The sequence below is a fragment of the Schistosoma haematobium genome, chromosome 4 (assembly GCF_000699445.3).
Source record: "Schistosoma haematobium chromosome 4, whole genome shotgun sequence".
Classification (NCBI taxonomy): Eukaryota; Metazoa; Platyhelminthes; class Trematoda; order Strigeidida; family Schistosomatidae; genus Schistosoma; species Schistosoma haematobium.
The window spans coordinates 44,749,605-44,762,914 of NC_067199.1; the positions used below are offsets into that span (position 1 = coordinate 44,749,605).

A 13,310-nucleotide genomic window follows, 5' to 3' on the forward strand; every position below is an offset into this window, starting at 1 on the left:
TCTTAATCTTAATTGTGATTGTTAAAATAAACGGTAGTTGAAAATACCTTCTAACACATATTACAATCATCTTGATCAATGAAGTTACACAGCTTCGTATATGTATATATATTATATTCCATAAGAAATAACACAATGATTTGATCTAGTTATCCTAACGTGTTTCTTTGTTCTGATTGTATAATTTAAATACTGCTAACAGATGTACATTGTTCATAACTGTAATACTATGAAGTATGTTTGTTTGCAGTTGTTTCCATGCCTTGTATTTAAGTGTGTGTGTGTGTGTGTACAAACATCTGTGTAAATTACCTGGATGGGGTTTATTGCGTATCCATGTTATTCCATGTTATATATAATCAATAGTAAATAACTTTATATGTATCTATAAAATGAAATAATACGGTATATCAATTAACCTCATCTGTCAACTGTGACCTACATGCACAGTTAAACAAAATTCCACAAATAATGATAATATCCGGGGCATTATATCTGGGTTTCTATTGGTTTACACTTTTGTGTTGTATACGATTTTTTTGTATAATAAGATACAGTAATAATCATTAACATTACTTTTGTTACTACTGTTCTTATGATTTAAGGAAACGATTTTTGTTATAGCTTAGAGGTATGAGACAGCTATTACCACTTATCAAACTGTCGTTAGATAATCGTCGCGTAATATTAAGAACTGGATCAATTTAGAAGTGTATACTATTTGATGATCTTAACTTATGAAATACACTCTCTATGAAACTTACAGATCTCGATTTCGTTTTTTTTCGTTGCTAGGATGTACTCATATTAGAACCAAGCAGCTACTTTATATTCCCTGGTCTCGAGCGGTTCTCCAGCTTATGTTAATTCATGATGGAAGCCACCTATAAATAAAATTGGTCTCAACACAGTGAATGTTATGTTTAGTCACTTAAAATAGTAACAAGTTGATCGATAGAGAATTTTACCAATAATGGGGAACTAGACAATTAACATTGGTTAGTTGTCAACATATTAGTTTTATAAGAAGTCAGATGCAGCCTAGACACTTCAGTAGTATCAACTCTGGTTGGAAATTGAGGTAACTTAGGTTCGGATTCCACAGGGAGAGTTAGCTCGCTGAAAAAAATCAGATACGTCTTGGTGGCGGGTACCAGCTAGCACTTAAAATAGGTCTGATGAAATGTTCTACTGAATACCTCCGAACATCTAAAACATAAACCAAAGTATTGTGTATATTGAAATTTTTGTGATAAGATGGTAGAGGTGATACATTGTTTCATTTCACCCGAAATATTATTACACTATCATCTTGCATAAAGTGCTGGTGAAATGATTGGACCATTTGATTTTCAAATGTTGTGTTTTACACTTGTACTACTGCTATTTCTCCCTAGTCCGGTATCACTTATCTTCACACACACATACGGGAATATTGTAGTCCCAATGCTAATCGAATAAACGAGTATTTTAGTTACTGAATAATTTGATTTACTCAAACTTATCCAAAGGAACAAATTCTTCAAAATAACTATCCAACGGACCATATCTCTAATATATTTTATTAGTATTGTGGATGTAATTTAATAAGCTTATGATTTACAAATATGCATAGCCTATGAAATCATTACTCATTAACAACATCGAATTAATGTAGCTCGTGTGTAGTTTCAGTAGGAAGGGAAGCATATTGCTAAAAAGAAATAGTTGTTTAATGCTCTCTGGTTTGATATTTCAATTGAAGCTAGATCACGTTGGATGCCGGCTCAGTGGTCCAGTGGCTAAGCGCTCGCACGCGGGACTGATAGGTCCTGAGTTAGGATCTCACGAGGTGGGATCGTGAATGCATACTTCTGAGGAGTCTCACAATTGGACGAAACGGCCATCCAGTGCTTCCAGGTTTTCCATGATTGTCTACCTTCAGTTAACTTATGATTTTAACTATTGAAATTTATGAAGTTATGTTTGACTTGGATCGACATTTAATAAATTTTGGAAATTTCCCTTTCAAACCGGTAATCCCTATTTCTATTTAGTGGAATTCATTATTTTAAATGCTTTGTCCTGGATACCACACTTGTGTACCAGGATTTTATTGTTGATTTTCATATTAAAAATAGGTCACTTCAAGTCCAAACGTACTATTCTGATTCACCGTCTTAATAAATAATCTGTTGACGTTTGAAATAGTAGAACAATCACTCCTAAAAAATGTTCAACTTGGCATAAATATTGGACTTTAAACCAAACTTTAGTTTTGCTTATAATAGCTATTGGATCTACCTGGCGATCTAAACCAAATTTAACAGTTCAGGATTCGAACCCGTAGCCTAGTAACTATTGGAAATATTCTTATCTCTGGTCCTTTCTCAGATTTACTAACTAACTACTAATAATACTACTAGTACTTCTATCGATAGTTGTGCTGAATAGATATATACATGTAAAATAAAACACAAGTTTATTCTCATTGACTATTAATTATGGGTCATTGTTTATGTGGACTGTCCAAATCTTTGTTTTTTTTCCGTTATTATGTTTTCTTCACTTTCGGTTTGTTGTAAATTTGCTTGTTGACATACGACGTACTTTGTTTAAACTTATCCATTTGTCCGTAATACAAAGTTTGTTTGGAGTGTGGCCTTTTTAATAGAACCGATTAACCATTTCTGTTTAAAAATGCTATTGTCTGATAATAATATCAAGGCAATCAGTTCAGTATCCACATATTTGTCGCACACATTTGTAGCCCTTAACACTAACAAATTGTAAAATCACACCTTTACAAATGACCTATAATTCATCTCCGGTGACTATCCGAATTCATTTGCTAAGTAGATCGTGCATTAGCCATTTGAAGAAAAAGGCATTGGGTTCGAGTCTTTATGTGAATATCAATCGTAATATGCAGTTATATGCGACTGACGAGTCCACAAGATATGACGAAATGCATGTTCTTGATCCTATTGCTAGCCACTATTCTTATCGGTTTAAAAATCAGTTATGCTGTACTGTCTTTTCTTTTTTCGTGACCACAAATCATATGGTTTAATGATTTGGGTTATTTGATCGTGGTTATAAATATCTATATACAGATCTTGTTATTTGCTACCATTTTATTTCATTTATTTGACCTCAATGAAAATAGATATTGATTAGCTTATCTTATAAAAAAGATTAATTTTTTTAAAACTAACTCTATAACCAAATTTAGGTTTTGATTGAGATCATGAACCGATTGATGTTAGACCACTGTTGAATACCTGGAAGCACTAGACGACCGTTTCGTCCTATTGTGATACTTCTCAGCAGTGCGCATCCACGATCCCACTGGCGGCATTCGAACCCAGGGCCTTCATTTTGTTTTCTTTTTTCAAAGTGAATATTAACTAAAAGTAATAAATTGATAGGTTGGTCTGTAAAGTTATTGTGCTGACAATAAGTAACATCTATAGTTAAATTTTCACTATTATTAGTTCTTGAAATTTTGGAATACCATACTACTGAAAATCAAATTATGTAAACCGTTCAAAAACTGAAGCAGACCTTAATGTTATTATCGGGAACTAATCTGAACTAGACAGTCACTAAAAATCTAAAAGCACTGAATGAATCTTGCTCGCGAACGCTCAATTTTTTGACCGCTGAAACAGCATCTAATGGTGAGGATGTTTTTCTTTAATCAATACGCTATTTAGCTAGACCCTCATTTATTGTTTACGATGAGAGCTGTCTGACACTCGACATATTTACTTCACATTAGGACTCAGTGGCCGTCTATTACTACTAGGTTTTCAATGATGATCTAGCTAAAATCAGTTCGTTATATAAACTTTTAAAAGAAAGGTCAATGGCTAAAACACTACATTTTGGACCGGAGTAGGTCACACGCTCGAATCTTGTGCTCCATATACTTTGGTTTGAACACTTCTTGATAGTCACTGACCGTCAACCATAGATAGTATATGGTTTAAAGCCAATTACATAGATCTATGCTACACTGATAATCGTTAATATCTCAAAAAAGACTCAATGGTTTTCATTTACTAAATAAATTTAACTATTTAACCTATAATGTATTATAACTGACTAGATCACTTTCTATCTACCTATCTACTATAATTTGTCAACATTTAAGTTGTGTAATACTATTACATTTCTCATTTTTGATACCCATTACACATTTACTATTTCCCATCATTAACTATGTTTGTTTTTTGTTTTGTTTTTTCATTGTTCAGTTGTTACAGTTTTCTTTTGTTTAAAGTATAAAATTCTGGCGTACAGTAGTTGTTGTATGTATCTCCTAATTGTACATTTGTCATTCTTTACATTATATTTTATTGTTACTATTGCTTTGTCCAAGAAAAAGCAAAACAACAACAACAACAACACGAAAGTGTTTTGACCTCAGTGTCAAATTCAACTTATGTTGTTATTTGTATTCTTTTCATAATTTTTTTTTCTTTTTCACTATCGTCTTCGAGTTCTCCTGCCCACCTATTTCTGAAAACAATTTTTTTGAACAATATTTCTTCTAATGTATAATTGTATGTGTGCTTGGGTCTGTATATCAGCATGTTTATATTGTACTTGTACTTGAATAATCTTTTGTAGATTTTCTTTGTTAAAAAAAAGGCGAGTTATTACATTGTTCCCAATCCGTTAAGGTCGTAGATGGTTAAGGTTTACATATTTAAAATTACATTTAACAACTTTAATGTTTATAACAATGACAACACTTAGTATATTAGAGAGGTTTGTGGAGATAGTACAATTTTATAGTTAAAATCAAAAATTGATCATAGTTAAACCAAGCATTAAAAACTAAGAAGCATTAGACCGCTATTTCATGTTAGTATAGGACTCTTCCATAATGCATATCCACAACTTTCTAACTTGTAGATCATTGAGCTTAGATTCAGTGTTTTACATATTTAACTGTCCTTGGTTACAGCATGTCCTTAAAACTCCTAAGAATTACCTCTCTCAATTATTCACTAATGAGTAGATGATTATTATTGCTAATATAGTGAATTTGTGAAGGTGTGCACTGTTAAGTAGTCTCAGACTAGAGCGAAACAGTTGTCCACTGGTGCATTGACTTCTGTAATCGTTAAGCTACGATTTTATTTTTATTTATGTATTTGAACACATAACTATTGGTACAAAAGAGAACGGAATACACACAAATCATTTGATTTATGTGTGGGCTGTGATACTGCCCGGGTACCCAGACTGGAGCAGGTGGTTTTCTTAGAGAGGCTACTCCTGGAACCTTCGACCCAAAGATTTGGTCCACAAGGCAATAGAGCATCGTAAGGAGATGCAGTCCCATAGTAGACGGTGACCAACAATTGGTTCATACGCCATTTGTTCCCTCAGGATACTGGAGCCCATGTGAACCACTAGTTTAGGAGGGTTTTCCAACACCCCCAGGTGGATCCTCGATATCCACCAACCCGGTTAAAGCTCCGGACATTTGCTTTTCGTCCTCTCGACTTCGTAAACAACACTCCCGCCACGGGAAGACAGTGAGTAGGACTTCTCTGACAGAGGCTATATACGCGTGGCCATTTGAGAGCATTTTTCAAGGGAGAGTGGACTCTCCCCACTCTCGTCCGTACCAGAGCATTGGCGAGGAGGGCAGTTCTGAAATTAGTATCAATGTATTACCAAATAAATTTTTTTCTCAAATATATGTATAAACCAAGAAAAGAATTCAGCATAAATTTAAATATGAATTGACCATTTCTCTGTTTAATTTGTTGATTTTTAATGGTTGATTAACTAATTTATAGAATTTATATCTACCAACCTGAAATTTTATTATAGTAAATAATTACAAAGTTGTTTTTTTTTTCTCGGGTCATTGTTATGCATCAGTTAATTGTACTTAGTCCATAGTGAAATAACAATAGTAACATTGTAAAACGATAAAGAGTATTGATGCGTAAACCAATAAATTAGTAGTAATAATAATTTTCGGTAATTTCTAAAGTATTTTTGTATGTAACACTGATTGGCTGGATTAAACATTTTGATGGAGTTTTGTTCTCTCTCAGATAGAAATTTTCATCTGAAGTTTGTGCTGATGATGTCGTTCAGAAGAACGATGAAATCTCCACGATCAAACCATCCAGCTCAGAGAACAAAACTCCATCAAAATCATTCACCTGAGCTACCAGTCTTCTCCATCATCTCAGGATTAAACATGAATGGGGAAAATCGAATGTATTTGACACGAAATTATTGAGCATTTTACTAAAATCTCAGAACTATTTAGTAAATAGTTAATTAGCAAAATATCAATCCATCGTTTTAAACTTGACTGTTCCTTTTGTAAATAACAATCCATTGTCTCAGATTTCATTGTTCATGCATTTTCATACCAATTGCATTCCGTTCCCATTCTTTCCTTATCGATCTTCTGCTGAAATACATTCAATGCCTGACCACCGTTATATACTACTTATATGTATGCAAGTAACTCACACCACAGTAGTACATACCCACGACGAAACATAATAGACTGAACTTATGATCTTAGAACTGTTTAGCGAATACGATACTTTTAATTTATCTAATGTATAATTCAGTTTATCAAAGTACAAACTTATATGTATTCAGTTTTAAGTTAGATTGTTTGTTTACAAGAGGTCTAGGTATATTACTATACTGTTTGAACTAAACCATTTGTAGGGTGGGTTTTAATTCTCGACTTACCGGTCAATCATTTCAACCCTAAGTTATTTGAATTGAAATTCTGTAATATAAATACCTAATAATTATAATAATAATTCTACGTTGATTGGCTTCATACTGTGTATATGTAGAGAACATAAACAAATCAGAAACTTGGCATGACTACTCTTCAGATTGAATATTTGAAAAGCATTAAAATTCTCAATGTAATTTCCATCAGATAGTGGTTGGAAGTAGTCAACATTAAACCCTGGACTTGGGTTTCGTGCTACTTGGCACTCGTCAGCAAGATATACCTGTAATCTTGGGGGAACTGGTGCTCCCTGACGGATTCGATTCCGTGTCCATAGCATTTGATCTGCACTAAAAAGGACTTGACACACATGATATTGATCACCACCCAGTGATCAACCAATTGTGATTACATCTCAGTCCTACAGGAGGTCGGTCGCGGCCCGGATAGGCCAGTGGTAGTGTCTCTGACTATGAAGCTGAGTGACACGGGATCGAATCGGTCAGGGGAGGGCGTCATTCCCCCCCAAGTTTACAGGCACACCTTGCTGATGAGTGCCAAGTAGCACGAAACCCGGGTTAACAGGGTTTCCTGTTGACTACCTCCAAACACCATCTGATCTCAATATATTGCACCCAATGTTGAGTTACCTAGACTAGTGGCCACATTGCAACTTGGTCGATAGAATTCGATCTGCACTAAGAAGGACTTGACACATGACATTGATCACCACTCAGTGATCAATCAGTTGTGGTAATTTCCATTGTAAATGTGCTTTTTGTTTCAGTTGATTGAAACATGTGTTAAGTATCAATGCAACCATGATATGCAATTTTGGCTGGATTAAAAGTAAGTTGGATCAAATCAAGATATGACATGAATTCACGAAGTTCTCGACTGTTAGTATAAATCATCCTGATAGGTCGAATCTATGTTTTTTTAATATGTACAACTATCATTACCAGTTGTCTAACGTATTATATGAAATAGCTTAGAATCAGTTACAATGACACATTATATATTCCACTAGATCTTATTTTTCAGTATTCTTTTATTCACACTTTTCTAATTTCATCGTTTCGAATCATATTCTTAGTTCTATCATTCTTACTATAATTATTTCAAATCATTTTGATATTCATCTATCATGATAATCAGTTATTTGTGTTTCTTGGTCTTTTCTTTCTAAATCAATACACTATCTTAGTTGTGAAATTAAACTTTTTACAAATTTTATGCCCGACCGTTATTGCTACCTTGACGTGGTGGTCGGGCTTGCCTATCGTGATGAAGCAACCGAGTTATACTGGCTGGAACAACCGTTCCTCAAGGTCCTACCATATCAGACAGGTCGGTTGAAGAGCGGTAAGACTAAAAGCAACAAACCCAAGGTCCGAAGGCGAAGTCGTACTGCTGACTGTACAGAGGTGTGACAGCAGTAAGGTGTTTCCTTCAGACAACCAGCATGACAGCGATGCTGCCTTCCCACAAAGAGTGGTGAGGTTTGAAAAGGTCGACCCCCCACGGATATCCGTCTCCGGTGGTAAGGTCTCAACAAGTACAGAGCTAACAAAAAAATTACTCATCAAAAGGTCGTATGTGACTGACTTCAAGCAGTTGTCCCTTGAGCACTGCGGTCACGCTCTTAGGTCACTAAGACCACCTCTAATCCAATTTCCTTTTAAGTTGCATCTAGAAGAACCCTTCCATGGTGTGGGCAACCGGGAAGTGATAACCACCCTCATACCTCTAACAGCAATCAAGACTGACTGAAATTTTATGTGTTATTATCTTTTTATTTTTATTTTTTAATGCTGTTTATATACAACCACCCGGATTATGAATCAAACTCATGTAATTTACTTCATCATCTATGATTCTAAGGTTTTATAACGAGTGAAAGAATTTGTTCTTATAAGAGTCAAGACAATACCTAATTATTATCATCATTAGTATTAGAGGTAGTTCTTAGAGTACCTTATTTATTGATATTTTTTTCAATAAAATTATATCTTCAACCTTAAAGTAACTTATTTAACCTTGATGATTAGAGAAGGTATCATGCAGTACTCTTGTTATAATGTAACTACCGCTGTGATATTATTGTATTTAGTAAACATGTACTCTCAGATATATATTTTTTTCATGTTTATTACTGATCTGTCAATATTAATAGTCATAATAATAGAACGTAAACAGCATGATATTGATGAATGTTAAATGAGTATGTCAATATTTCGATTATACCTCTGGAGAGTTTATTTCTAAAGTATTTGTGATTGTGATACGATCTAACCCTAGTTTTTGAATATAATAAGAAGGGTGCAATAGTTCCTGTTAAGATTATTGATACATTTTCACTGATTGTGTGGGTTATCTAATCAGGAAGCTTAAATCTAACACGAACCTTGTTTCTGGTCGTTTCTAACCATTTGGTGTCAAACACTTTATTCATCCTCCCGTTCGTAATCAATGACGATTTCTGTTTTATTTACTTGAAACGTTTTTGTAGAGAATGATTTGATTTTCAAGTAGTATTCACTACAGATTGATTTCATTTAGAATAATAAGGAACCTGTCTGTTTTGAATTCGACCCCTAATGGTCTTATGGATTCATATTGCTGAAAAGTCCTACACTAAAATTAGACAGCTATCAAATGCCCTCCAGTTTTCGGTGGTGCTCCAATTGAAATCAGTATGTGACGAATCGAAACTACAAATTTTATCACATGTTTAACTGTGTAGTTGATTAGGCTCGCATCAACCACTCACTTTTTAGAAAGTTTCTCTACCTAGACCTAAACATAGTGTTTGTGTCAGCCCCTAAATGCCTTTGTACGGCCGAGAGTGGGGAGAGTCCGCTCTCCCTCTCCAAATGCTCTCACATGACCACGCGTATATCAAATGAGATTTGTGTGGCGCATATGTATTTGGTGCCTCCTTAGTGTTTGTCTTAAAATTGGTCATATATTAAATGTTTTCTAATAGTTTAAAAAGAATGTAAGGATTTTTTATTCAGTGGAAAAAGTCATCCGACGTTACAATGAGCACAATAATAAAAAGAACTATAATCCATATGAGATAAAGTATGAGTGTAAAATTATGAAACTAAGCATTGTGTTTGTGTATTTGTTTTTGGTATGTCAATTTTATTACGTAATACTGACAATAATGATGTGAATAGCGTTTTTTTTAAAGACTGTAGAATTTTCATAGTTTCTAAATCACAAACTGATCTTAACTAGACAACCATTGAAATCTAAGAAGCACTTGACAGTTAATTGTTTCTACACTAATAATGATCCTGCACTCACTACTGAGTAGCTTTACGATGGAACTATTGGAGTTCTACTGAAACGCTCTGAGCAACGAAGTTCAGCTGTGTCGGGTATAAGAGAATTATCCATTTCAGGCAATGAAAGATAGTCGTGCAATATTGGAAATTGATTGAAGTACGTACCGTAACAAATGCCGGTTCAATGATCTAGAGGTTAAGTGATTGCACTCGAGATCAAATGTTGTGGCATCGATCCCCCGTGGTCGTGTCGTGAATGCAAATTTCCATACTAAGACGAGACAATAGTCCAGTGCTTTCTAGCTTTCCATGATGGTCTAGGTAATATCAGTTTGTTATTTTAAATATAAATAATGGGAAATTTAATTTTGTTGATAGCAGTTTCGTTACTAGTTGTTAAATATATAGTCGTCTTCAATCTCATCATAAACATCATTAAGTTGGCTTACCGTACTTTTTAATGTTTATATTATGGAGTGAGAAAGTCTTTTTTTAGTTTTAATCTCGTTCTGATAATGACAATGATAATAATATTATTGGCAGTCATGCTTATTAAAAGTATCTGACTGACCAACAAATCAGTGTAGAATATACCATCAAAGAATGTATATAAATGCACATTGTTACACTTAACAGTATTGCCATAAAAAGAACTCCACAATAAAGAAACGAAGTCAAAATAAGTCAAATGAAAGTATGTTGTCTATGACAAAGCTGAATAAAAATCAACAGAATGAACAGTATTGATTAACTTCATCTGTGTGTTGAAAGTGGACAGCCTAACCAAGATGTACAACATCAGCCTGTAAAGTTATCGACTATTGAAATGAACCACACTGTAAATATATCAGTATTGTTTGATTTAAACACTTATAATAAGTTCTTTTTTCAATACTTCTCATTATTTCTAATCTCTATCAACTTTCTTTTTTTTGACTCGTTGATCTCTTTAGATGGACAAGCACCAACATTTGATGAATCGGAAGGACAAGCTGGTTGGATTGAAGGTTTAGCCATTCTAATTGCTGTATTTGTTGTTGTATTTGTTGTGGCATTGAATGATTGGCAAAAAGAACGACAATTTCGTGGTTTACAAAATAAAATTGAATCAGAGCATACATTTTTTGTTATACGTAAAGGTGATACTAAACAAATTCCTGTAAAAGAAATTGTTGTTGGTGATGTATGTCAAGTGAAATATGGTAAGTTGATTGTCTAGCAGATTACGATATTTTTCAGTATGTGGTTGTGGAGATTGTTGAATTTTGTTGAAGTTACGAACTGTTTCAAATTAGACAACCATCAACTTGGGAGCACAGGACAGCCGTTTCATCCTAGCATAGGTCTTAGCAGTACGGATCCACAGTCCCATAACCGGGAATCGACAATTACCATGTGGTCACTGGCTACTGAGGAGCTTCGTACTAAGATGAATCGATCGTTAGTGCTCTCAGGTTTTTTATGACTGTCTAATGTAAATCGGCTCTTGATGTCAATATTAAGCTTTTCATGTACCATTGAATAAAGAACAATATGAATTGGAAATAGAGCAAAGGATATGAATGACAGTGATTTAAGCAGTTATGTTCAATTTTCTTTTCCATTTACTCAAAATTGTTATCACTAGGAATCTTCATATGCAAGAAGTTTAGCTCATAGCTAAATATTTATGTAAAGAGAGAGGTTAATAAGTGACAGACAAATCAGCTTATTTAGATTCAATGTATCAATTGGAAGATCAAAGAGATTCATTATAAAGTAAATGGTAAATGAATCAGTATTCCTTCCAACTTAATCACATTTGACGAGAAAAGCTATTGGTCACAGATTGTTATCAGCTAAATGAGTATTAGTAACCAAGATATATACTAGACATATTTGTTTGGTTGCCTGTGACTCGAAAGTAAACACAGGATGAGTGCTTAATTAACATGAATCACAGTTCACTATGCTATTGATTCTTTTAGACTAGTGGTCATTTATTGTAATTCTGTCTATAAAATTCGCCTAGCACTAATAACTAAACATTGTGATATTGGTTAATGCTACTGACTGACATAAGTAGTATATGATGTTAGTCGTAAACAGAAGGTCTAGCAGCAGAAAAACAAGGGGATCGAACAGTAAAGAATGGAAGCAGAATGTAATTTATATGAAAATGCAAGAACAATGAAGTCTGAGTCATTTTGAGACATTTGATGGACATTTTGCAAATTATGTATTTACTATTTGATTGTTGGATTTTATTAACAAGTCCTATAATTCTGTGTTAAATACATTCGATTGTATCCACCCGTGTTCTGTTCACTACACTACTACTACAGTGGTGTACACTACTTTTAAGGACAGATGTAAGTATTTTGTAGTAGGAATTGGATGTGGAATACTTACCAGCATAAGATTGAAATAAAGAAAAAAGGAAGGAAAACAAAGAAAGAGTCGGGATGACAACAGAATTGGAAGAATGATGGGGTATCTAAAGGACAACCGAAGGAAAATGTGCAAATGATGTATTCAAAGTATGATTTACATAATTTGCGAAGGCATTATGTGATTTTGCATTTCTTCATTCACAACACTACTACTACTGCTACTTCTGTTCAGTAGTCGATCAGTTTTGTTATTCAAATGATCTAAGTTGATTTTCGTCAAACATTATGATAGTACATATCACACTGTTTACTGTTATTCATATGTATTTAGTAGTACGTATAACCGTACACTTAAATCATATAATGTAAGGAATTAATGTTTAATAGTTGCTCAATACTTGAAATAATCTAGGGCGGTGCCATATGTGCACATTGTCTATTCAATCTACATATTTTTGCAATAGCTGCGACTTAACTATTCTTGTTTAATTAAGGTCAAATGTTGAAATTCCCGCTACGACTATTTCGTTGATAGGAAAAACAAACAAATTTACTCATAATAAATCAACAAACAGCACAATGAGGTGTGGTTTATCATCGATGTCTACTTGTATATATGTATGTGTACATGATTTATGAATTATTCCAGTGAATTAATTGGTTAGGTCAATTTAAATGATCGAAACTAACTGAACATGAGATTTTATAGTTTACCTAATCATAGGTTTATTACTGATAAAGGTAATATTATAATCAAATACAATATTTTCACGCTTTTTTGAATCAGTTTTGCATGACCTGGCATGACCCATGTACCCCATTGACCAATCACAAACAGAATTTCAAATAAACCGATCTACTTCTACATTACGAAGTAAAAGGTGGATGATGTTGTCCAGCAATTAATAATTGAAGTTTACCTAG

General features: G+C 33.8%; 1 protein-coding gene across 2 annotated transcripts in view; it reads left to right on the forward strand.

Annotated features, from left to right (window-relative positions):
* ATP2B1_3 (ATPase, Ca transporting, plasma membrane) overlaps positions 1-13,310 on the forward strand; it is a 163,999-nt gene that overhangs the window by 62,086 nt on the left and 88,603 nt on the right. For both annotated transcript variants that reach the window (XM_012937249.3, XM_051216531.1), the window contains exon 4: positions 10,968-11,216. In XM_012937249.3, the coding sequence (XP_012792703.2) occupies positions 10,968-11,216 (249 nt within the window). The remainder of the gene's footprint in view (positions 1-10,967; positions 11,217-13,310) is intronic.